Below are 27821 nucleotides of genomic sequence, written 5' to 3'. Positions count from 1 at the left end.
AACATAATACTTGTTTGTAAAAAAAATTCTATTTGATTTTATTCAGTGTTTATGCAATAGTATGATTTTTTAATTTTCGTTTTGAACAACTTAAATATTTCAGGAAATTTAGAAATGCCGTTAACTCATCTACATATAACAAGCCAACACTCTTCAGTGAATTCATTATGTGCAGGGCTTCAGACATTTCCATTTTCTCCTGTTTGCAAAATGTAAGTAAAGATAATATTTCCAAGTTGCAATTCAGAACAAGGAGTCTTTAATTAAATCTTGTCTTATGAAGGCAATTTCCAAGATACCTATTATGTAAAAAAGTAAGAAATAAAACATATCTATAGTAAACAACTGGAGGAAATATATGAATGTATATGTACATATTTGTTTTTATATGGATAGAGTATTTTTAGAAGGACACACAAGAAGCAAGTAACTTTGGTTGTGTTCAGAGGGGAACTCAGTAACTTGGGAACAGGAGTAGGAGATTTTTCACGATATACTTTTAACATTTTGAATGTGAATTTACTACCACTAAAAATAAATAACTTGAAATTTTTAAAAGATCCTGGAACAGGAAAAATCTTCTTAGGACACTGACACTGGACAGTTGCCAATGACATTGCTTTTAATGTGCGCTCACTGCCATGAAAGGTATCATTGTGGTTAAGAACACTGAACTAGAACTAGACTTCTTGGGTCTATCACTTACTAGCTATATGACCTTAATTGCTCTGTGTCTAAGTTTCCTTTTCTGTTATATTGGGATAATAATACTACCTGCCTCACAGGGTTGTTTATGAGGTCTTCTAGAAGATTTGTTATAGCTCTCTGGCTAGGAACAGTCAAGAATCACAGCAGAACAGTACGGATAGCAGTTAACCAGCAGATTTTGGCTATCAACCTACTCCCCTAGAAGTACTAGAGATCATGTTCCACCTGTAGCAGAGGATATCCACTGGTCTTGTTTACCTGTATCAATGTGGTCTTGGTGAACCAAACACGTCGAACTAAGGCTTGATCCACAAATCTCTCCAGTAACCCCATTGTTACTGACAGAATGGTCTATAGCCTTCTCAGAATTGATATTGCAGGGCTGGATCATTGTATTCTAGTTTGAGGGTGAGTCAAAATTGCATAGCTTAATGGGTCAGCATTCTCTCCTTCTGACAGAGTCTGGTATGGTTTTGGTTGCTTCTTATACCATGTGGCATATATGTAACTTAATGTTTTTTAGGCTGTATTAGTCTGCTATCTGGAAATAGGAAACCCTGGTGGTGTAGTGGTTAAGTGCTATAGCTGCTAACCAAGAGGTCAGCAGTTCAAATCCGCCAGGTGCTCCTTGGGAACTCTATGGGGCAGTTCTACTCTGTCTAATAGGGTCACTATGATTCGGAATCAACTTGATGACAGTGGGCTCAATTTTGGGGGGTTTATCCTGGAATAAAGCCATCTCATTTCTCTGCTTCCTATACCAGTTACAAAACTAGGAGCATAACCTTTACAGCTCCCTTCTTCCCTACTGTAAACCTGGAGCTTAATGTATCCTAAAATAACATATCTTCAGGAGACATTACAGGGAAGTCTCCAAGTCTCTAGTGAATTATTTTAGAGCAGAAACTGTGGGAGCTCTATGGTGAATTTTGAGTTCTTAGTTATGCTTAGCTAATCTGCCAGGAAAGAAACCCTGGTGGCGTAGTGGTTAAGTGCTATGGCTGCTAACACAAGGATTGGCAGTTTGAATCTGCCAGGCGCTCCTTGGAAACTTTATGGGCCAGTTCTACTCTGTCCTATAGGGTCGCTATGAGTCGGAATTGACTTGACGGCACTGGGTTTGGTTTGTTTTTGGTAATCTGCCAGAGGAGAGTGCTATTACGCTACTGGGAGCAACTGAAGTCAAGAACTCATCACTGACTGCTCAGGTTTCTATTAATGGTCTCAGGAAGATACCACATAAGTTAGAGGATCTGGACACTGAGGATCCCGAATATATCTTCATCTACTGGCCAAGAATTATTTGCATTTGGGGGTAAATCTGTGCTGTATAGAACAGGTCTGCCTATATCGGATATAAACCCTAAGAATAGCATGGGATAAGTATACAAAACTACATATAATTTGTTTAAATACTGTAAGTCCTTTTGCTAAGGTGCAAAATGTTTATTTGCAGGACCTGGGTTTGTGGGTGCTGTCCTTTTTAGTGCTCTTTTATTTACTCCATATACTCTAATCCATCTGCTAAAGCAGATGGTCAGTTAAAACAGAAACTAACAGAAATTAGTATAATCTTGAATTTCAATCTGACATTAAAAGTATTTATAATAAATCATTTTAATCACACAAATCATATGTATATTTATTGTTATAACTCAAATATTTAATGAAAATTTATGAAACTTAAGTCTTACCTAATGCATTATGATTTAGGAGTTAGAAAAGAAATAGGTTTTAAATTAGGTGATGGTTTTAGAGCCATTTGAAACAACATGAAGGGAAGCAGTCTCATCACTACTGCTTTTACCAGCAGGCAATAAATCACTTCTACTTGGCTTATGAATATAAAAACTTAAAAATCCTTACTTCAGAAATGGACTTGTGTTTCAATTGTGAAACTAAAAACAAAGAGAAAAAGTGATATAGTAAAAAGAAACAGAATAGAAAGACATGTATGTTATTATACCCTTAACTTCCTTTATGGGTCTAATTACTTTTATTTCAGAATACAGTATTTCGGCTGAAAATAATTAATATGCCCAGTTAAGAAATATTTTTAGTGCCTCCCACATGTAAGACTTGGCTACATTTTATGGGGCTTAAAAGAAAAGTATGTGTGCATAAGAACTTATTTCCATACCAACTGATTACTGAATTGTAAGCATGTTTTTACATACGACCAAAGAATATATCAAATTCAGACATGTCTTTGGAAAGCTCCATTAAGAGTGAGAATGTTTGCTTTATTTGGTCTCCTTTTGGATGTGGCTTGCCTGAATATTTTCCCTTCTTCTCACTTTAAAATAATTGCCTACAATCTAAGATGTCTAGTTGTCAGAAAGACCTTGGTAAGGTTCAAGAATTGTCTAGGTTCCCAAATTTTGCCATCTGGTGCCCAGATTTTTGTTTTATGTGGGTAAATTGGACGGCTTAGACTTAAAACCTGGATTTCTACTGCCCTGGAACGTTGATTTAACTAACAGTACTTATAATTAGCATACTCACACATGTCCCATATGATCAGAGAAACAGAATACAATCAGTTCTCACTTGGGGAGTGGGAGGTTTGGGACACAGATTAAAGGGTTTGTAAATTATCAGTCTCTTTCCTCCCAAAGACTAGTAATTTTCATAGCTGTTGCAGAGATGTGATTTGCACTGACTTTCATACATATTTCCTGTTTCTCCCCCACCACCCAAAACACACCAACAAACGCAGACACACATCACTCACTACATATCCGCTAAGATCGAAGGACCTGAGCTAAACTAAATTTTGAGACTCTATCACTTTCAGAGAAAGTAGAGAAGACAGGATATTTTCATGGTTCTGATCCCCTAACAGTAGAGGCTCCAGAATTTCTATGTATAAGGAACTTGGGGACAGCAATTTCATAAAAATTTGTCTTAAAGCTGCTATTTGCATGGTAATTTTACTTAGATTGCATTTTTATTTTGGGTAACTTGTACAGTTGGTGCTGGCATAGTTTATGGAGGGGAGTACTTAAACCCTCCTCTCCGCCCTCTCAGGGAACCCCGGTGGTGTAGTGGTTAAGTGCTACACCTGCTAACCAAAGGGTCAGCAGTTTGAATCTGCCAGGCACTCCTTGGAAACTCTACAGGGCAGTTCTACTCTGTCCTATAGGGTCACTATGAGTTGGAATTGACTCGGTGGCAATGGGTTTGGTTTGGTTTGGTTTGTTTGTTTGCCAGCCCTCTCAGGTTCCAAGTTCCACTGAGAGAGGAATTTAGGAGGCAAGCAGGAGCAATTAAGCAGCTGACAAATGACCAAACTTTCCCAGGGGAGGAGAGAGTTAGTATTTGTAATTTAGTCTATAGAATCTCTACTTCAGTTTACACATTTATAAAATAGAGTTAATTTCATGTGCTTTTAACTGTAAAAAGTACTTTTCCTAAAACAGATTTTTATTGTAAAAAAAGACTCAATATTATAAATGTACTAAACTTTAACTCTTCTCTTTCAGTACTTTGCTTAGCACTGAAGAATCAGCTAAAAAATACTGGATGGTATGGCAATTAGAAAGCTGCGAAAGTGTTTTGAAACCATTTTTGCTTACAGGTAAAGCTTAATTGATTTTGAATGCTAAATAGAAAACACTGGTGAAAAAGTACGATCAGTAGAAATATGGACTATCATTTTTTCATTGACTGTTTCTTAACACAGAATATATAACTTAGCACAAAGCTAAGATATCCAAATATCTGCCAGAGTGCTTATTATGCTCAGTATAGGAGTATATGACAAGATCTTGAGTTGCTGATTTTTTTAGTAATTCCTATTTATGCCGGGGGGGGTGGGGGGGTCGGGGTGGGGGCATAAAAAAAAAGAAAATGCAAATACAGTCCCATATGTACAGTTTATATTTCCAAGTTTGTGAGTTGGTTATAAAAATTTTACTAGTGCAAAAATTATATTACTTGAGCTAATGCTAAAATTGATTTTTGGTTTCCCAAGCTTTCCAAAAGGTCTTCTTTAAAAATATTTTAACAAAATTTATATTTATAGTTTAACAAATAATTTTGAATTGAATATAAATTGCACATGTATATTCAGAGTTTATCAGAGTATGTTAAACTTTTTTTCTGTGTCTGAACTATTCTATGAAAATGGAACTCTGGATAAAATATTCTTTTAAAAAAATTTTAAAATAAGTTATGGAGCCAAAAACAGGAATCCTGGGGAGCAAGTGAGCACCAAAGCTGGCTTTCAACTTAGAGGATTTCTGTTAAGCCCTGGAGACCTTGAACCTCTGTTTTGATGTCTGCATGGTATGTAGGGTCAAGAAATACACCTAAAGCTTATCCTAGGCAGAGAGTTTAATTGGAGACCCTAGAATAAAACTATGAGTCCAACAAAGTATTCTGTCAGAATAAGAACATGTAAGAAATAAACCACCACATAGAAGTGATACTGAGTAAATTTGCTTATTTCTACATTAGTGCCTGAGGAGAGGAAAAGAAAAAAAAAAAAAACCTCTCTTTCAGAATTTTTAAGGAGGTACAAGCCATCATGGCAGGTTGCAGTCTAAATTCAGTATGATTTGAAAAACAGTGATTTAATTTAAAGTAGTTCCAGGTCGATGGTGCCCCCAAACAGATAGAGAAAACAAATGTAAATTCTTTCTAGAGGGAAGCATGTCGTTTCTGGAGGAAGGCAGTGTCAACCAATGCTTCAAGGAATTTCCACAAAGTTTGAAGAAACACATGCTAACAGATAAAAATCACAAATATTTAGGCAACATCAGTGATAGCAGAAACAAAAGACATAAAAATCAAATCACATAATGGAATTGTCAGACAGGAGTATAATAGCTATTTAAAGCAAAAGTGGGAGAGAAGAAGGAATACGAGCAATGAATAGAGACTATAAAGAGTGACTAACCAAACAAACAAGCCAAATAAAAAATGAACAAAGGACTTGAATAGAAGCGTTTCAAGGAAGATATACGAATGGCCAATAAACACATGAAAAGATGCTCAACATAATTTATCATCAGGGAATGCAAATCAAAATCACAATGAGATACCATTTCAGACCCACTAGAATCGCTATTATCTGGAAAATTGAAAAACAGCAAGTGTTGACAAGGTTCTGGAGAAATTGAAACCCTCATCCATTGCTAGTAGCGTTGTAAAATGGTGCAGCTTCTATAGAAAACAGTTTGGCAGGTCCTCAAAAAGGTAAGTATAGAATTGCCATATGACTCAGCAATTCCACTTCTAGGTATATACCCAATGTACTGGAAAGCAGGGGCTCAAACAGATGCTTGTACACCAGTATTCACTGCAGCACTATTCACAATAGCCAAAAAATGGAAACAACCCAAGTGTCCATTGACAGATGAATGGATAAACAATTTAAATATAGATATAATGAAATATTACTTAACCACAAAGAAAAATAAAGTTCCGGTACATGATATGACATACATGGACTTTGAAAACATTATGCTGAGTAAAGTAAGTCAGATACAAAAGGACAAATATTGTATGATCCTGTTTATATGAAATATCTAGAACAAGCAAATGCATAGAGTCCAAAGTAGATTAGTTGGTTACCAGGATCTAGGGTGCAGGAAAAGTAGGGAGTTACTGTGTAAGGGGTACTGAGTTTCTGTTTGAAGTGATGAAAAAAATCTTAGACATAGACAGTGGTCATGGCTGCACAACATGGTGAATGTAATTAATGTCTCTGAATTATAAACTTAAAAATGGAAGGAAGAGATATTATAAAGGGACGTGACTAAACTTTGGAGGGTGATGAATATGTTTATTTTTCTGATTGTGGTGATAGTTTCACGAATGTATAGTGTGTCAGATTCTTCACTTAAAATATGTATGAATTTTTGCATGTCAATTATACCTCTATAACGCTGTTAAAAATAGTATCTATTTAATAGAGTTACTTTGGTGATTGAGAATAATGTACATAAAGCACTTAGCACAGTGTTGTGTATATTTTAGTAAATAATAATTACTATTATTGATTATTAGTACCTGTATTATCATTTTGTTAATATTATCATAAAAGAACCATTAAAAAATTAAGATTTCAAAATTTATAATCCTAATTTTGGGTTGATGCTTATTATAATAATAGCAATAATAATAAAACTATAATACAGATAATAACATTAAATAGTTGTACTACTTCGAATCTGTCATAAATTAAGATTTATCTCTATTTAGACTTTGTACCCTGATCATCACAAAATCTGATCAAATATACCTACTTGTTTAAAAAAAAATTTAAGCTTATTATAATTAGAGATTCTGATTTAATAAATCTTGCATGAATTCTTCAAAATGTTACCAAATGTGTTACTTTAGTAATTGAAATTGGTCAAACAAAATAATGGTTCCTTCTACTAAATATTAGAATAGTTTTACCCTCTTGGCTATTTCAAAAATTGAAATAAATCCTTTATGTGACTTCTGTTGCTGTAATATTTGAGATTTTTACAAATATTAGCATCTTGAAGACAAAATAACTAGATATAACTTCAAGTTTTTTTTTTTTCTCATGTATGGAAATAAATTTCATGATAAGGAATTTTCAGTGTGGTTCTATTTATCGTGTTTTTCATCTCTTTTGCCCTGTGGACTGTTTTTGACTATTTGTTTTTGGGGGGGTTTCTTTTTTTAAGTACCAAGAACTCAAGAGCCCAACAGTCAACATTCAATTGCACATTTAGAAAAGATGTCTTCTACTGAAGAAGAAAGGCTTGTGATTAGTCTGTTGAGGGCAGAGTGGTGGAAACAAGCAGGGCTAAATCTGATGACAGAAACTTTGGAACTTCTAAATATGGATTTGTGTCACAATTATCTGTCTTCTGACAATACTAAAAAGGAGATGTTTCTGCCTACAAAATTGCTTGCGTTAGAATGTAAGTACATAATAATAACTATCACTTTTGTGAACATTTCCGAATTGAAAAAAATGTTAGATACTGGGTTTCCTTTCACTAGGTGATACTGAAAATATAAGTAAGCTCTAGCATTCAATACTGGCCCTGTCTCTGCCAGGATTTATGACTTTGGGCCTCTCTAAGCCCTATTTTCTTCTATGAAAAAAAATGAGGAAATTTGACCTGCAAATCCTAAAATCTTTTTCTGTTCTAAAATTCTTCAGTCTCTGTTTTTAAATTTCTAGTAACTTTCAATTAAAATTGCTTTGTTTCATTTTATAAATGATTAATTGCTACCCAAGATTCTGTTCCCATCAGCCTAGCCACAAATGAGCATATTGCCATAACAGTTATTTTTTGACCTGATAGCTGAACTTTGATAATATTTAGTAATCTCTCTTGAATAGAAAACTTTCTTTGGTATTAAAATGTCCAGTAATTTAGCATTTTTTACTTATGCAGTTATGAAGGCAGACATATCTGTTGAGTGTCTATCTTTTGAATTATTTTGGCTGCTAGATATGCCATTATAGCAAATGTAACAAACTCAGCCTGAATTATATCTTTATGAAGTATATATATACAGTTATTCAATTAGTTTCTGTAATAATTAACACATTTTGATTTTAAAGGAGCTGGGAAAATTTATTATAGAGCTAATTAATATATTTAAAAGTGAATTTTAGAAATTACTATGTATGTTGGGAGACTGGTTTAAAGAGATAAGGAATCGGTAAAAATTGTTATCAGCAAGGGCTGTTTCAAAGACAGAAGGCATAGAGGGTTTGGGACTTAGGAGGAAGAAGAATAGATAAACAGACTATGTGAATCAAATGCACACTGTATCCCAAGGCCTAGATGATTACCTGTGGTAGGATAAGAATTTTAAGAGATTTTCACATACCACACAATTCACCCATTTAAAGCATAAAATTCAACGGTGTTTAGAGTATTCAGAGTTATACAGCCATCATCATAATCAGTTACAGTACAAAAGGAACACAAAAAGAAACCCCATACTCATTAGCAGTCATTCTCCATTTTCCTACAAACCCCAGCCATAAAGCCACTGTGTTTCTATAGATTTGCTTATTGTGGACATTTCATGTAAGTGGAATCACCTAATATGTGGCCTTTTGTGACTTCTTTCACTTTGCATGTTTTCAAGATTCAGTTGTGTTGTTGTAGCACATTGTCCAAATGGCGTGGTGGCAGCGTCAGACCTCCTTATCTAATTTCACAAGGGGGAAGGAGAACCAAGATCAGTAGAGGATGATACCTGTGAGGCGGAGGCAGGCCAAACATACTTCCTCTGCCCAATTTTTTTTACCAGTTCTAACACCAGCCGTCCCTCCCACGGCAATCTCTGCTTCTCTGTTGGGTTTAATAATTTGTTGCAATGGCCACACAGATCTTACAGACCATACTCACAGTTATGGGGTTTAATAGGGAAGTAACAGGTTACAATTCAGAATTAGGAATGACTCAGCATACAGTTCTTCGATCAGGGCAGCCTCTTTTCAGCAGTGCCTGGAGGCAGGCTTTTCTCTGGATCTAGGCCTCTCGCCTAGGCCTCTGCCCTGCTTGGGCAAGTGTTACAAAGCTCTTTAGCTCAGCCAAATGCCCGGAGGCACCCTACTCCATCAGAAAGCCTGCCCAAAGGCTCTCAGCTCTCTTGTTCCATAGGTCAGCACACCCACTGTAACAGCCTTGCCCTGTCGGCTGGGAAGCCCACTGTGGTGTCTTTGGCTGGTCTCATGGTTCTGCTGCCTCTGTTTCTCTGCCACTGCTTCCTGAAGCCTTGTGCCGTCTCCAGTGTTACAGCTCTCTCTTGTCTCCTGGGTCTAGGAGGTTCTCGGTGCAGGGACCCCAGGTCCAAAGGGTGCACTCTGCTCCCATCAGTTCTTCTTGATAGTAGTGAGGTCCCCCCTGTCCGCGTCTGGGATGGCTCATTTTAACCCTGGCAGGATGGCAAAACTGACCAATCCCTTTGTTAGGGTTCCATACACCCTATTTTCATGGTCCCACCCCACAAGGGTACCATGCACCTTACTTACATTTTTAGCAAGCTGTCCAATCCCCTTAATTGGCCACAAGCACCTCATTTGCATAGTCCCACCCAGTCATTTGGTGGGAGTTAAAGACCATGGCGAGAAAGGCTATATGAAAGCAATCCATTGCACCACAGACTACCCCCTGGCTTTTCTAGCCATGGTTCTTTCATACTTGGAGGATATCTTCCCCCTACCAATCATTTTACCAGTCCAAAACAATTACTAACAATTAGTCCTTCAGTAGGGCAAAGAGTCCTCAGGTTGAGGTTACTCAGGTATCAGCCATTCAGTCTGCTCAGGTATCCATCTGATCTGGTCAGGTTCTCTGAGTCATCTCATCTTCACCCTTTCTGGCCTCTGGCAAAATTTAACTGAGAGAAGATTATTCCCTTGCTCTGAGCCTCGTGAGGTATCGATATAACAAAGCCTTTTTAGGGACTTTAGGCTCAGCCACTATACTTTAGTCCAGCAGTGCCTCCCCCTTATTCCACTCTTTCACAGTTACTGCTTCTACAAGTTTTTACAGTCACAATTAACTCTGTTAACAGTCAGCATTCACAAGTGAATCATATAATCCTACCAGCATCTTCCCCCACCCTTTCTTCCCTAGACCCATCAGGAAAAGAGGAAACTATTCAGTGGGAATCCTCCTTTGTCCCCACATTTTGAGTGTAAGCACATCCATGAGAATGTATAAGCCAGTTACTTCATGCCTGTATCTCCACCTGCCCCCCGCCCCCATTTTAGATAGCCAATGTTTAAGTTGCCCATCCTGAGTAAACCAGTACCCTGAGAAGATAAGCATGTGCCTTTATTTGAAGAATCTCCTGTTCCGGTTAGAACTGTGAGCAACTGCATCCAGAAGCAAAGACCAGTCCAATTGCAGCAGTCCACAGCGGCTCACAGTGTCAAATATATCACTTTCTCTTCCCCCTTTACCTGGGGCCAGGTTATCTCATCCCCATTAAGTCAGGGTCAGCTCATCCCTAGCTATCCAAGCTATTTCAGTAGGGACCAGTTGTAGGCTCAAGAGTCCATATACCTCACTGCAAGCAGACCAGCCGGCCGCTTCTCTCTCTCATCCCTGGCCACCTGGACTAGGTCAACTGATTTTAAAGGAACATGTCCAAACTCAACCCATCTATTCGTTGCTGCATCTACCCCACTTCCACTCATTTCAGGGGCCCCAGCTGATCACTTCAAGCAAGCATACCAGGCTGTCTACTCACCAGCTCGCTTTAACTTTCAGTCCTAGAAGGAGGTTCTTCTTATGGGCACTGACTTTCTGCCTTGATGAATCCAACTGGCAAACTGCTTACTCAAAATTCAAAAAGTAAAACAATCGTTTTTTTTCTGCAGATCCTTCCTTCAAATGCTAATTTCCTGCTCTCTTAGCAGTTCTGGGTATGTCCGCAAGTCTTTTCAAATGTGAATTTCCTGGCTCTGAAGGTTTTGGGTGGGGCTCAGGTTTTCAACCTAAGCCCCCAATACTGCATTCAAACCAACAGACTGTTTCTTTCAGGCAAACCCTATAGTTTCCCTTTTAGCATATCCAATCATGTATTAGCTGAAGGTAGAGTTACATGCTCTCTGTAATCTGCAATACCCAATATTCATTTCCATCATACATTTAGGTCTATGATACAACACTAGTAGGAAAAACATTCAGTGTCCATAGTACATTCAGGTAAGCACATAATCCTTTTGAAAACTTTCCAGTTTCAGCCTCTCTTCCCTACACCCTGACTATCTTCATATTCATATATATGGCCTTGGGCCTCTGGCTGGGTGGAATCAGAGGATCCTGGCCCCTTATCAGTCATCTTGTTTACCTGGCCTGTCTTTTGCCCCAAGCCACTTCAGATGCAGTTTCTCTCCTCTCAGCTGTAGCATAACACCTCTTACTTTCCTCTTAGCCATTACCAATAACAACCAAAGTAACCATTTAAAAAGCAAAACTTTCACTTCCCACACCCTTTCATCCTTTCTCTTCAAAAGTCCCACAATTCTTTGAGTCTGGAGCCATTGCAACAAATCCCACTTCTGATGTAACTGTAAAAGTGACATGATGGCATTGTCAGGCTTCCTCATCTAACTTCACAAGGCGGAAGGAGAATCAAGATCAATAGCCCAAGGCTGCATAAATCAGAGACTCTGTCAGTCTTAGACCAGAAGAACTAGATGGTGCCCGGCTACCCCCAGTGACTGCCCTGACAGGGAACACAACAGAGGGTCCCTGATGGAGCAGGAGAAATGTGGGGTGCAGAACTCACATTCTAGTAAAAAGACTGAGACTGGAGGGACCCCAGAGGACATGGACCCTGGACTCTCTCTTAGCCCCAAACTAAAACCATTCCCAAAGCCAACTCTTCAAACAAAGATTAGAGTGGACTATAAGACATAAAATGATACTGGTGAGGAGTGTGCTTTTTAGCTCAAGTAGACACATGAGACTAAGTGGGCAGCTCCTGTTCGGAGGCAAGATGAGAAGGCAGAGGGGGACAGGAGCTGGTTGAATGGGCACGTGAAATACAGGGTGGAGAGGAGGAGTGTGCTGTCACATTATAGGGAGACCAAGTAAGGTCACATAACATTGTGTGTATAAGTTTTTGTATGAGAAACTGACTTGAATTATAAACTCTCACTTAAAGCACAATTAAAAAAAAAAAAAAGCAATGGAGTAAAATCAGCAGGGCCTCAGCCAATGGCTCTCAGAGAGGACACTGCTGGAACACAGTGCCCTGTGGGCTGTATTGGAGTCTGAGGCAAAATAAATCAGCTATACTGATCCTGTCTTTATTTAAAATACTGATTTTTTTTTTTTTTTTTTACCATAGATCCTTTTTGGATTAATTTGGTTTTTTAAAAAAAAATTATATTAAAATATTATTTATTTTAGGAAGAAAAAGATCCACAGCCCAAGGCTGATTCCTATGAGGTGGAGGGAGGTCACACATACCTCCTGTCTCCAACCTTTTTACCAGTTCTAATACCAGCCATCCCTCCCACGGTACACTCTACTTATTTTTTGGGTTTGATTCATTGCAATCAATTCATCGTAAATGCAATTCATTGCGGTGGCCACACAGAACACAGACCACACTCACAGTTATAGGGTGTTTTAGGGAAGTAATAGGTTACAATTCAGGTTCAGGAACAACTCAGAATACAGTTTTTCGATCAGGAAAGCCTTTTCTCAGCCATGCTCACAGGCAGGTGTCTCTTAGACCTTGGCCTCTTGGCCTCTTGGCCCCTTGGCCCAAACTCTGTCCTGCTCAGGCAAGTGTTACAAAGCTCTTTAGCTCTGCCAATAAGTGCTTGGGGTAGCCTATTCCACCAGGAAGCATCTTGCCCCAAGGCTCTCAGCTCTCTAGCTCCATGGATTGGCACACCCACTGTAACCACCTTGCTCTGTGGGCCAGGAAGCCCACTATGTTGTCTCATGTGGGTCTCCTGGTTCTGCTGCTGCCATTTCTCTGCCACTGCTTCCTGCCGTCTTGTGCCGTCTCCAGTGTTACAGCTCTCTCTCTCTCGGGTCTCGGAGGCTCTCAGCACAGGGACCCAAGGTCCAAAGGATGCTCTCTGCTCCCGTCTCTTCTTGGTAGTAGTGAGGTCTCACCTGTCTGCCTCTGGGATGGCTCATTTTAACCCTAGCAGGATGGCAAAACTGACCAATCCCTTTATTAGGGTTCCATATACCCTATTTTCATGGTCCCACCCTCACAAGGGTACCACGCACCTTATATTTTCAGCAAGCTGTCCAATCCCCTTGGTTGGCCACAAGCACCTCATTTGTATAATCCCACTCAGTCATTTGGCAGGAGTTATAAGACCCTGGTGGCATAGTGGTTAAGGGCTACAGCTACTAATCAAAAGGTTGTCAGTTTAAATCCACCAGGCACTCCTTGGAAACTCTATGGGGCAGTTCTACTCTTTCCTGTAGGGTTGCTTTGAGTCAGAATTGACTTGAAGGCAATAGGGTTTTTTTTAGTTATGAGACCATGGGGCGAAAGGCCAGATAAAAGTGATCCATCACACTGCGCATGTGTATATGTTATATGAAGTATTGTTCAAATCTTTTATGCATATTTTAATTGGGTTTCTTTCTTTAAATTCAGTTGTAAAAGTTCTTTATATATTTTTAGGACACAGGTCTTTGTCAGTATATGTATTGTAAGTATTTTCTCCCAGTCTGTGGCTTCCTAGTATATAAATTTTTAACCCTTGGAGTAACTTATTTCCAAGGCCCTGACTCATTTTAAACTTATTTGCAAATAGATTGTTTTTCTGGAATTTCTTCTTTACTTGGTATCCTAGGTCCTGTAGTAATAAAAAGAAGTGCTGAATTTTTATCTCTTTGCAAAATTTATTTTATATCTAGACCAAAAACTGATTTTCAAAATTGTAAACAAAGGACCCCTAAGGATCAAATTATATTACTAAGAAACCACAACTAAAAATTATCCTAATGTCCTAATACTCTTTTAGGCATAGAAGTCATTTGGTTATTTTTTATTTTCTGTTTTCAGCATGGCTAGAAAATAAAAGTTGTTCTTCACCTATTATATGTATTAATGAGAAATCTGCAAATGGTCATTTATCACTGCCACAGAGGAGTTCATCTCTGGCAAAAGAAGTACCAGCTCTGTGTTTTCCTGACAAATGTATCTCTGTTAAAAGACCAACAAAAGAAGAAAAACCAAAGAATGATCCAGAGCTAGATTATAGAATAATCCAAAAGAAAGAAAATAAAGATGACTTTGAACTTGATTGCACAGTACCATCTACTGAATCATGCTCTTCTTCAAGAGTTGAAAAAGCATCATTTGAACCTGGTGAAAAACAAGGGAATGATTTGGATCTTTTGAGCGACTTTATTATGCTGCGGAAGAAATATAAGACTTCCACCTCAAAGACAGAAGTTACAAATAGTGATGAAAAAGATGGTGGGTAATTCAGTAATATTTTGGCGTAGATATGATAGTGTCAAGAACTAAATGCATGATTTATTATAGAAAGCAAAGAAATAAAACTCTTTAGAATATTAGAGTCAAAGAAAATGTCTGACTTATGATGCTTGTTTATTAAGATAATACAAATACAGATATGTATTTTCTCTACAATTAACAAGTGCATTTGAATTTGTAACAAAAGCTACTACTTATAAAACTTACTTTCTGCAGCTTGGCCATACATACAGATTCATAGTGTTTCTGACTTTTGTTTGTCATTCTGCCATTCTCTTTCCTTTTTTACCTGTCATTAAGTCTTACTATTTTAACTTACATGTTAATATGTACTTACAGAACTTCTTTACCCATCTAATTACTTATTACTCTTTTCAACCTCACCCAAGAGTTTCTCTTTGAGTATATAGTTGTCTTACATTGACTGCTTATAAGCACATCAAAGGCAGTATATGTGTCATATCATTTCACTTCTGGTAAGGAATGCGTATGCTGGAGTAAGTTTGACACAGGTTACCCTGATGCAGTAAATACACACTTAAATATTTATATGTTAAACATAGCATACTTAGCCCTCAGTGTTCTTTATACTATCAGTGTACACAAGATCGTGAGTCCTTAATGTCATAATGGTTCCATATACCTTTCAAAAGACATAACAGCCTTTTATAGGTCTACTTAAAGTTATGTTACGTGATCAATCAGTATATTTTCTACAGTGAAAAATTCTGCAAAAAATGCAGAGCAATATTCAGAGATTCGTGAATCTTGTGATCCTTTATGTCTGTATGAGCCTGGTGTCCCAGAGGCTAAGAGCTAGGCTGCTAATCAAAAGTTAGCAGTTCAAATCCACCAGCCATTCCTTAGAAACCCTATGGGGCAGTTGTACTTTGTCCTATAGGGTCGTTGTGAGTCAGAATCGACTCAATGGCAATGGGTTTTTTAAATTTATATATATTCATCATAAAATTTTTTTTTATGTAGTAGAAAGAAATTTTATGTAATCGACCACCATATAATTTACAAACTTGATGACAATGCTATATGTAACTGAGATCTTTCTAACCAATATTTGCATTGTTACGCAGAGCATAATGAGCAAAATATAAAGATGATTCAGAAATAGGAATTTTTAGAAGTTTTGTTATTATTTTCAGATCTGTTACTATTTTCAGATTTTTTCATATTTAGGGTAACAAAAGAAAACCACTCCAAAAATTAACACTGACATCCTTTTCTGGTTGCCATACTTGCAAGAATGGTTTGTGATAGGGTATATTGGCAAAAGAAACTGAGGGAAAGTAGCAAAGAAGGAAAAAAAGGATAAAAGTAACATTTCCCTGTGAAAAGTAGCCATTTATTTACTAAACAATTAAAGGAGTGTTAACATTAGAGGAGAATGCTTCTGTTCTCCTGGTGTTTCCTCAATTAGTATTACATTCCTAACCTCTTTGTCCCTTTATGCATCCTCCTCAGAGAAGGTAGAATGAATTATCTGAATGGTAAATTTGGAAAGAAAAAATTTGGCATAAGCTTATGGAATGAGCTGCCCACAAAGAACAAGCATTCTCCCTGCTTCTCTCTGTCAGGAATCTCTCCTGAGTAGGCCCACCACCACCACCATGGGGAATCCTGTCCTACTCCAGCATAGCCTGTGAATGGGTGGGTAAATCTGCCCAATTATGGTGTTTATTTAGCAAGCTCATTTGACTCTCAAAGTAAGCTCCATTCTCCGACTTAGGCTTTATTAGTAATAGAAGTAATTTTTTTGTACGTATTTTACTTTCTTACTCTACAGCTGACTCAGGGACAGAAAAGAATGTTACAACTTATTAGCCCCCTCAAAAAACACAATAATTATATTATTTGATCATAGCTACTCCAGTTATAGTTAAAGTTTTATTTGGAAATAATAACATAAACTAGTTTAGGATATTTTACTCTATTTTTATATTTTTCACTGTGCATTTAAAGCTCATATATTAAAATGTTTTAAGATAATAATGTTTCTAAAATTATCTCTTAATTTCATTATTAAAGGATGATATTACTGTCTAGTTAATGTAACTGGAAATATATATATGTAAATATATATATATATTTGAATTTGCCACAATACCTAGGAAAGAAGGAAGAAAATTAACATTTATTGACTATTCTGTGCCAGGTACTTCATTATATATTAGAGATAAATATGATACTATGTCTCATGTTGAGAAGCTTACAGTCCAGTGGAGTAGTCTAGACTTACAGACAGATCATTTCAGTACAATGTGGTAAGTGCCGGGAGAAAGGTATGCACTGAGTGCTGAAGAAACAAAAAAGAGGGGCACTTTGCTGGCAGAAAGAAGGTGCCTGAGAGCTAAAGGGAGAGCAGTAAGAATTGGCCTACCCAAAAAAGGATGGAGACAGGGAGGGCTTGGGGCAGAGGAGACAATTCCTAGCAGAAGAAAGGGTATGTGGAAAGTCACAGAGAAATGAAGTATAGTAGTATGTGCCTTTTATATATCAAGAACTGTACTTGGCATTTAATCCTTAGAGCAATATTCAAGGTAGGTATATTTATTCAGATTTTATGTATGAGGAAACAGGATAGTGTAAGAACCGAGATTGAAACACTGGTCTGATGCCGAAGTTTTTTCCGTTGTACCATTTCGCTTACTACCCAGCACAGTGTTAGGTCTATTGAAACTGAGTGGTTGTTCAATTTAATACTGATTCATTTCAAAGAAGAACTTTAGCAATTGTGATCATATTTTTGATGAAAGCAGTTGAGTAAAGCAACATTAAGTTTCTCCTGAACAGTCTACCTTAATATTTTTTATTAGAATTTCAAGATAAAGAGGAACATTCTTTGACTCCTCAAGAAGAAAGTGCTACTGCCCTAGAGAAAATAAATCAGAAAAGAGGAGCAGATAATGTAATTGAAATTCAAGCATCAGGTATGTTATATGCTTTTAAAATGCATTCAGATTTACTCAATTTGAAAGCCCTTTCCTCTGTATCTAGGACATACCTGATTTTCCATATAATTTTCTTCCCTTATTTCAGATGTGTCTGCTCAAAGTTGCCTTCATTTCTTCATTCTCTCCTATTTTCAAGTGATTTCCAAACCAGGAATGGCCTATTCACTGCCTTTGCTCCTTCCCATCTCCCTACCCCAGTCTATTAGGTATCCTTCCTTTATTTAAACTGCAGCTGCTTCCCTAGAATTATCACAGAAGAACTCACTGTAACTTCTCAGACTCTTCTGCCCAGTCTGGAAAATGAACTACTAGTGATTGCTGTCTTTATTCTTTTACCCTCAGTCAGGGAGATGTAAATAAGTTGCTATGGATTAAAATTTTGTACTGCTGTAAAGAATATTCTCTGACTCCTAAAGAATAGCTTGCTTGAGAACATCATGCTCATTATTAAAATCAATAAGGAAATATGACCCCAGTTCTCAAATACCTTTTCCTTCTTTTGGTTCAAGTTTATTTATAGTCTCTAGATGGCTATACAAGGAGCGCTGGTAGTACAGTGGTTAGCACTTGACTGCTAACTGTAAGGTCAGTGGTTCGAACCCACCAGCTACTCAGAGGGAGAAAGACGTGGCAGTCTGCTTCCATAAAGATTACAGCCTTGGAAACTCTATCTGTTCTATAATATCGTTATGAGTTGGAATCAACTTGACGGCAAAGGATTTAGATGGCCTTTCAATAATGATATTCTAGTGAAAACAATGATTGTGAGGATGGTGCAGGACTGGGCAATGTTTCGTTCTGTTATACACAGGGCTGCTATGAGTTGGAACCAACCTGATGGCACCTAAAAACAGCAGTGAAAGCTAGAAGCAATTTGTCACTGTTACAACGTTGTTTGGCTTAAGATTTTAAGCTAATAATGGAGCGAAAAGAAAAAACAATGTGATTCTCTTTATGTGGCTCTTCATACCTGTCATGTTGAATTAGTTACTGAATTAGTTTCTCATAAACAAGATACCCTTGAAATTGTACTAATTCTATTTTTTGTTTTGTTTTAACTAGTCTAACCAAAAAAACTCCATTGCTGTCAAGTCAGTTCTGACTCATAGCAACGCTAAAGGACAGGGTAGAACTGCCCCATAGTTTCCAAGGAGCACCTGGTGGATTCAAACTGCCAACCTTTTGGTAGCAGCCATAGCACTTAACCACTATGCCACCAGGGTTTCCTTTACTAGTCTAGTTAGAATAAATATCCTAAAATAAGTCTGTATGCAACCTCATGATTTTAACTCAGAAAAAATTTTGGTTAGAAGTTCAGGTTTTCGTGAAGTAACATACTTTAATTGGTTTCCAGAAAATGAGCATACCATCTTTATAAAAGCACTAATTTTAATGCTTTTATTTTGTAGATAGCCAGCGCCAAGCATACTGTTTCCTAGAAGCAGCAGCTACTCCTATCTTGAAAAAGCTTGTATGCCTCTGTACTCTCCCTGCCGCTACTTGGAAATTTGCCACTATTATCTTTGACCAATCAAGGTTTCTCTTAAAGGAACAAGAAAAAGTAATAAATGATACTATTCACCAAGGTAAGTGGAAATAAAAATCACATTATTTAAAAGAGAGTCTAAATTTATGGATTATTGTAGTGAATTAAAAATTATTGAGTACAGAAGATACAAAAATTACAGTCATAGATGAAGGCACAATTGTAAGTCAGTGTATTATCATACAATACTAAACCAATACTAGAGGCAGAGGTGTAACTACAGTATGGTAGGTATTGTTCTGGCCCCGGGCTTGTGGCGCCAATGAGCAATTTCTGCTAATCTGGTACAGCCAGTGGTGTATTATGGAAAATGGCGCCTATGGCAAGCACGGAAATTGTACCCCTGTCCAAACATCTGACACCCCTCTTTAGATAACTTGCCTATAATATCAGCTCAAAAATACAAGTCAAGCTTGTTAGTCTCTTAACACATTACTGTGTTTGAGAAAGGATGTTGGGTTGTACCAGGTTAATAGAAACTGCTCAGTGGTGCCACACGCCCAGGGCCGGTGCAATACCCTAGATATGCCACTGCCTAGAGGATCAACTAAGTAAGGAAAAAGAGGTGTGAAATATCACCTGGTATTGCATCTTATTGAGACTCCTAATTGACATATATCACTTGACAGGGTCCTGTTGCAGAAACAAAATTAACCCTATTATTGTTAGCATGGGAACCACCCAATCCCCTTTAAAACAAACGGAGGGAGACAAAAAATAGATTCATTTAAGTCACTCCTGGACTTTTTACTTCCAGCCAAGATAGAGTAACAGGAACTGAATTTACCCTCCAGCCTGAAATAACTAACTAACCAAACAAAAAACAGACAAACCACGTAAAACCAGATTTTAAGACTCCAGACATCAGACAATGAAAGACAGTGACTATTGAGAGATCCAGAACGAATGAGATGATCCCTAACATTTGAGAGAGCTGCTAGGCCTGGTACAGGGAGAGGACCTAAGGCAGAGCCCAGTAGACTCTGTGAGTTAAAACATACTGAGAGTCTGAGGAGGCCAAGGCAGCTAGAGTTCACAGGATAGAATATTAGAGAGGAGAAAACTTCACAGAGAGAGAATCTTGGAGATCTGCAGGGCATCTCCCTCACGCAGTCAGGAGAGTACTCATTAGAGCATGTATGTGAGGCAACTACCTGAGCTTACAGAAACAAACCATCTGAAAGGATTAGAGGGAACAGTACTCTGTATGCACATGGGATTACTTTGTATGTTCCAGGTTCCGATTATTAATGGATGTTTGCAGCCGTTTCTTCTCATTTTGAGTCCTGCCCCATCAGCAAATGAAGGTCCCGAAAGCTTTACTCCATCCAAGTCATTGAGGTCGACTCTACTTTGAGGAGGCAGCTCTTCCCCAGTCATCTTTTGAGTGCCTTCCAACCTGGGGGGCTCGTCTTCCAGCACTATGTCAGACAATGTTCCGCTGCTATTCATAAGGTTTTCACTGTCTAATGCTTTTCAGAAGTAGACTGGTGGGTCGTTCTTCCTAGTCTGTGTTAGTCATTGATAATCGGAACCTGGAATGTGTGAAGTAGGAATCTAGGAAAATTGGAAATCATCAAAAATGAAATGGAACACATAAACATCAATATCCTAGGCATTAGTGAGATGAAGTGGACTGGTATTGGCCATTTTGAATCAATCATATAGTCTACTATGCTGGGAATGACAACTCAAAGAGGAACGGTGTTGCATTCGTCGTCAAAAAGAACGTTTCAAGATCTATCCTGAAGTACAACGCTGTCAGTGATAATATCCATACGCCTACAAGGAAGACCAGTTAATACGACTGTTATTCAAATTTACGCACCAACCACTAGGGCCAAAGATGAAGAAATAGAAGATTTTTATCAGCTGCTGCAGTCTGAAGTTGATAAAACATGCAATCAAGATGCATTGATAATTACTGGCGATTGGAATGGGAAAGTTGGATTTAAAGAAGAAGTATCAGTAGTTGGAAAATATGGCCTTGGTGATAGAAACAGTGCCAGAGATCGAATGATAGAATTTTGCAAGACCAATGACTTCTTCATTGCAAATACCTTTCACCAACATAAACAGTGACTATACACATGGACCTTGCCAGATGGAACACACAGAAATCAAATTGACTACATCTGTGGAAAGAGACAATGGAAAAGCTCAATATCATCAGTCAGAACAAGGCCAGGGACCGACTGTGGAACAGACCATCCATTGCTCATATGCAAGTTCAAGCTGAAACTGAAGAAAATCAGAGTAAGTCCACGAGAGCCAAAATATGACCTTCGGTATATCCCACCTGAATTTAGAGACCATCTCGAGAATAGATTTGATGAATTGAACACTAGTGACCGCAGACCAGATGAGTTGTAGAATGACATCAAGGACATCATCCATGAAGAAAGCAAGAGGTCACTGAAAAGACAGGAAGGAAAGAAGAGACCAAGTTGGATGTCAGAGGAGACTCTGAAACTTGCTCTTGAACGTCGAGCAGCTAAAGCAAAAGGAAGAACTGATGAAGTCAAGGAACTGAACAGAAGATTTCAAAGGGCCTCTTGAGAAGACGAAGTATTATAATGACATGTGCAAAGAGCTGGGGATGGAAAACCAAAAGGGAAGAACACGCTCGGCATTTCTCAAGCTGAAGGAACTGAAGAAAAAATTCAAGCCTAGAGTTGCAATAGGGAAGGATTCCATGGGGAAAATATTAAACGATGCAGGAAGCATCAAAAGAAGATGGAAGGTCTAAGTCAATTGGCATAATAAAATCTATTAAGAAAACATTCTGCATCCCACTTTGAAGAGTGGTGTCTGGGGTCTTAAATGCTAGCAAGCAGCCATCTAAGATGCATCAATTGGTCTCGACCCACCTGGATCAAAGGAGAATGAAGAACATCAAAGACAGAAGGTAATTATGTGCCCAAGAGACAGAAAGGGCCACGTGAACCAATGACTACATCATCCTGAGACCAGAAGAACTAGATAGTGCCTCGCTACAACCAATGACTGCCCTGACAGGGAACACAACAGAGAACCCATGAGGGAGCAGGAGAGCAGTGGGATGCAGACCCCAGATTCTCATAAGACCAGACTTGATGGTCTGACTGAGACTAGCAGGACCCTGGTGGTCATGGCCCGCAGACCTTCTCCTGGCCCAGGACAGGAACCATTCCCGAAGCCAACTCTTCAGACATGGATTGGACTGGACAATGGGTTGGAGAGGGATGCTGGTAAGGAGTGAGCTTCTTGGATCAGGTGGACACTTGAGACTATGTTGGCATCTCCTGCTTGGAGGGGAGATGAGAGGGTGGAGGGGGTTAGAAGCTGACAAAACGGACACAAAAAGAGAGAGTAGAGGGAGAAAGCGGGCTGTCTCATTAGGGGGAGAGTAATTGGGAGTGTGTGGCAGGGTGTATATGGGTTTTTGTGTAAGAGGCTGACTTGATTTGTAAACTTTCACTTAAAGCACAATAAAAATTATTTAAAAAAAAAAAAAAGAAGAAGAAGATGGGAGGAATACAGAGTCATTATACCGAAAAGAATTAGTCGATATTCAACCATTTCAAGAGGTGGCTTGTGATCAGGAACCGATGGTACTGAAGGAAGAAGTCCAAGCTGTTCTGAAGGCATTGGCGAAAAACAAGGCTCCAGGAATTCATGGAATATCAGTTGAGATGTTTCAACAAACAGATGCAGTGCTGGAGGTGCTCACTCGTCTATGCCAAGAAATATGAAAGACAGCTTCCTGGCCAACTGATTGGAAGAGATCCATATTTATGCCTATTCCCAAGAAAGGTGATCCAACCAAATGTGGAAATTATAGAACAATATCATTAATACCGCATGCAAGCAAAATTTTGCTGAAGATCATTCAAAAACAGCTGCAGCAGTATATCAATAGGGAACTGCCAGAAATTCAGGCTGGTTTCAGAAGAGGATGTGGAACCAGGGATATCATTGCTGATGTCAGATGGATCCTGGCTGAAAGCAGAGAATACCAGAAGGATGTTTACCTGTGTTTTATTGACTATGCAAAGGCATTCGACTGTGTGGATCATAACAAACTATGGATAACACTGTGAAGAATGAGAATTCCAGAACACTTAATTGTGCTCATGAGGAACCTTTACATAGATCAAGAGGCAGTTGTTTGGACAGAACAAGGGGACACTGATTGGTTTAAAGTCAGGAAAGGTGTGCGTCAGGGTTGTATTCTTTATCCATACCTATTTAATCTGTATGCTGAACAAATAATATGAGAAGCTGGACAATATGAAGAAGAACGGGGCATCAAGATTGGAGCAAGACTCATTAACAACCTGCATTATGCAGATGACACAACCTTGCTTGCTGAAAGTGAAGAGGACTTGAAGCACTTACTAAAAAAAAATGAAGATCAAAGACCACAGCCTTCAGTATGGATTACACCTCAATATAAAACAAAAATCCTCACAACTGGACCAATGAGCAACATCATGATAAACAAAGAAAAGATTGAAGTTGTCAAGGATTTCATTTTACTTGGATCCACAATCAACAGCCATGGAAGCAGCAGTCACGAAATCAAAAGACGCATTGCATTGGGTAAATCTGCTGCAAAGGACCTCTTTAAGGTGTTGAAGAGCAAAGATGTCACCTTGAAGACTATGGTGCGCCTGACCCAAGCCATGGTATTTTAAATCCCGTCATATGCATGTGAAAGCTGGACAATGAATAAGGAAGACCGAAGAAGAGTTGATGCCTTTGAATTGTGGTCTTGGCGAAGAATATTGAATATACCGTGGACTGCCAAAAGAACGAACAAGTCTGTCTCAGAAGTACAGCCAGAATGCTCCTTAGAGGCGAGAATGGCGAGACTGTGTCTTACATACTTTGGACATGTTGTCAGGAGGGATCAGTCCCTGGAGAAGGACATCATGCTTGGCAGAGTACAGGGTCAGTGGAAAAGAGGAAGACCTGCAACAAGGTGGACTGACACAATGGCTGCAACAGTGAGCTCAAGCCTAACAACGATTGTAAGGATGGCGCAGGACCAGGCAGTGTTTCGTTCTGTTGTGCATAGGGTCGCTATGAGTTGGAACCGACTCGACGGCACCTAACAACAAGAACAACATTTATATGGGACAGGGAATGATGCCTGTTCACGCCAACTAGACTAAAAATATGTATAATCCATGGGGCATTAGGTAGAGTACTTAGCCCTAGAATTAGCACTGCTCTGGACCTACCTAAGAAATCACAAAAGCAAGACACAAAGGGTCAAACTGTTTCCAAGGAAATTAACTGCATCTGAGAACAAAGCTCAAGAAGATTTATAGGAATACAAAAATATCCAGCACCCAAAACCCCAAAAAAAAACCCAAAAAAAACCCAAACCCATTGCTGTTGAGTTGATTCTGACTCATAGTGACCCTATAGGACAGAGTAGATCTGCCCCACAGGGTTTCCAGGGAGCAGGTGGTGGGTTCGAACTGCTGACCTTTTGGTTAGCAGCCAAGCTGTTAACCACTGTGCCACCAGGACTCCATCCAGCATCCAGCAGAGTAAAATTCATAATCCAGTCAAATATTACCAATCAAAGATTACCAGCCATACAAAGCTTGATAATCTGGCAGCCAATCAAAGATTATGAGGCATACAAAGAACCAAGAAAACACACTCATAATGAAAATAATCAATCAAAATAAACCCAGGACTGATACAGATGCTAGAATTATCAGGAAAAAACACTAAAACAGTTATTATACCGTATCGCATATTTGCAAAAAAATTAGAGACATAAAAAAGATCCAAATCAAATTTCTAGAGTCTAAACCTCAATGTCTAAGATGAAAAACACACTGGATGAAATTAATGAGAGATTACATACTACAGAAGAAAAGATTAGTGAACTTGAAGGCATAACAATAGAAACTATCTAAAAACACAGGTAGATAAAAGAAACCCTTGACAGCTTCAGTCAAGAAATCTAAGGGTGTATTGCACTGGGCAAATCTGCTGCAAAAGACCTCCTTAAAATGTTAAAAAGCAAAGATGTCAGTTTGATGACTAAGGTGTGCCTGACCCAAGCCATGGTCTTTTCAATTGCCTCGTGTGTGTGAAAGCTGGACAATAAAAAAGGAAGATCAAAGGAGAATTAACAAATTTAAATTGTGGTGCTAGTGAAGAATATTGAATATACCGTGGACTGCCAGAAGAATGAACAAATCTGTCTCAGATGAAGTACAGCCAGAATGCTCCTTAGAAGTGAGCATGGTGAGACTTTGTCTTGCTTACTTTGGACACATCACCAGGTGTCATGGATTGAATTATGTCCCCCCAAAAATATGTGTATCAACTTGGTTAGGCCATGATTTCCAGTATTGTGTTTGGTTGTCCTCCATTTTGTGATTTTATGTTAAGGGGATTAGGGTGGGAGTGCAACACCCTTACTGAGGTCACATCCCTGATCCTATGTAAAGGGAGTTTTCCTGGGGTGTGGCCTGCACCACCTTTTCTCTCTCAAGAGAAAAAAGGAAAGGGAAGCTAGCAGAGAGGGGGGACCTTATACCACGAAGAAAGCAGTGCCAGGGGCACAGTGCATCCTTTGGACCCAGGGTCCCTGCACAGAGAACTTCTAATCTGGGGGAAGATTGATGAGAAGGCCGACAGAGAGAGAAAGCCTTCCCTTGGAGCTAACACCCTGGATTTGGACTTTTAGCCTATTTAACTGTGAAGAAATAAATTTCTCTTTGTTAAAGCCATCCACGTGTATTTCTGTTATAGCAGCACTAGAGGACTAAGACACCAGGAAAGACCAATCGCTAAAAAAGGACATTATGTTTGGTAAAGTGGAGGATCAGTGAAAATGAGAGAAATGCTCCGTGAGATGGATTGCCATGATGGCTGCAACAATGGGCTCAAAACTCTCAAAGATTGTGAGGATGGCTTAGCACTGGGCAATGTTTCCTTCTGTTACAGATAAGGTTGCCATGAGTCAGAGCTGACTCAAAGGCAACTAACAATAACAACATCTCTGAAGTATAATGGGGGATAAGAAATGAACATGGTTTTAGGTATCCAATTGGAACAATACTGTCTTAATCCTGAGCAAGTTATATACTTTCTATACTTGACATACTTTCATTGGTCCCAGAGTTGGGGTAAGGCTAAACCTACAAGTAAGGATTAAGTAAACCTACATTAAAAAACCCCAAAAAGTCAGACAGCTCACTTCCCACAACTGGCTTCCTATTCAGTACTCTATTTTTCAAACACTTTTATATACCAGTTCCCTAAATCTGGCATTTCTGGCCTATTCTCATCCTGTCCAGGTCATGACTGACTTGTTCCCATAGCCCTTCCAAGGGCTGGATATACTACCCATGATTGATTCTCCTGGTGCCTCTGATTCCAAATGCCTGCTACACATTTGTCTTGATCTTCATTGATTAAATCAGCAATTTTCAAACCTTTTAACACAGCTGTTTGTTCAAATAAATATTTAATTGGATCCCAATTTATAAAACAAAAGTGGAGCTACTCTGATTAAATGGAGGCAGTGGGCCTAGAGCCCTATCTCATTTTTATGTCCAGTAAGATTAAATCTGTCATTTTCAAAAAGCTCTGGAACTACATAGAACACACTAATTAGGCAATTGGCCTGTCCCTGTGAATACATCTCCTGTTTGAGACATATCATTGGACAAATATTCCCAGGTGTCTTTTTCCATTTCAAGGTATTGCTTTATGTTATGATTGTCCACCTTTATTTTACCCAGTTGGCAAGTTATACATTTAATTTTCTGTTTCATAACTGAGAATCATTGAACGTTTTTTCCACCAAGAGTAGAAATAATTGGATATTCTTTGTAAGTATTAAGGGCATAAGCTCCAAGGTTAGCTGTGTGGGTTTAAATGCCAGTTCCACCATTTATGTATTAATTGACCAGCAGTTACCTAACCTTGTTGCGACTATTTCTCATCCACAAAATAAAAAATAATAAACTTGCCTGATAGGGTTGTTGTATGGATTTAATGAAATAGCTTATGTTCAGCCTGGCACATAAGTAAGCACTCGGTAATAAATGTTAGCTATTATTATGTTAACTATTATTATTTAGGAGCCCTGGTGGCATAGTGGTTAAGAGCTCAGCTGCTAACCAAAAGGTAGGCAGTTCAAATCCACCAGCCACTCCTTGGAAGCCCTATGGCGCAGTTTTACTCTTTCCTGTAGAGTCGCTGTGAGTTGGAACTCACTCGACACCTAACACCAAACAACAACAACATCATTGTTTAGCAGTATGATGCATTTTGTAAATTTCTAATATATACTGTATGTTTTTAAATATGCTTTTGCTTACTTAGGTACAAATGATGAAAGAGAAATGACGTTCAAGCACGCTGCTCTCTTACACCTTCTGGTAACAACTAGAGATGTCCTTTTAACGTGTAGCTTGGACACGGCATTGGGTTCGTGGAAAAATTTGTATCTCTGTTTTTTTGTTTGTTTGTTTCCCTCCTGAAATATTTCATCTAAAATAAGTTTTATTTTTCTGAAAAAGGTGCACCTTGTAAGAAATTAGTAACCTACTAAACATTATATACATTTGACATAATTATAATGGGATATATATTTTGTTCTTATTATATGCATAAAAATAGTCTTTAAC

At 38.5% G+C, this 27821-nt stretch overlaps 1 protein-coding gene and 1 long non-coding RNA gene across 3 annotated transcripts in view; one reads left to right on the top strand and one right to left on the bottom strand.

Annotated features, from left to right (window-relative positions):
* Window positions 1-27821, top strand: part of SHOC1 (shortage in chiasmata 1) — a 79259-nt gene that overhangs the window by 13499 nt on the left and 37939 nt on the right. Inside the window, exons 7-13 of the mRNA XM_049895478.1 lie at window positions 104-212; window positions 4194-4288; window positions 7377-7616; window positions 14221-14637; window positions 17496-17600; window positions 19034-19210; window positions 27517-27621. Of these exons, the coding sequence (XP_049751435.1) occupies window positions 104-212; window positions 4194-4288; window positions 7377-7616; window positions 14221-14637; window positions 17496-17600; window positions 19034-19210; window positions 27517-27621 (1248 nt within the window). The remainder of the gene's footprint in view (window positions 1-103; window positions 213-4193; window positions 4289-7376; window positions 7617-14220; window positions 14638-17495; window positions 17601-19033; window positions 19211-27516; window positions 27622-27821) is intronic.
* Window positions 1-27821, bottom strand: part of LOC126082685 (uncharacterized) — a 91871-nt gene that overhangs the window by 32994 nt on the left and 31056 nt on the right. The window lies entirely within an intron of this gene.

Source organism: Elephas maximus, chromosome 9 (assembly GCF_024166365.1).
Source record: "Elephas maximus indicus isolate mEleMax1 chromosome 9, mEleMax1 primary haplotype, whole genome shotgun sequence".
Taxonomy (NCBI): domain Eukaryota; kingdom Metazoa; phylum Chordata; class Mammalia; order Proboscidea; family Elephantidae; genus Elephas; species Elephas maximus.
The sequence above is the reverse complement of the archived record's forward strand: the minus strand, read 5'-3'. Positions and strand labels throughout refer to the sequence as shown.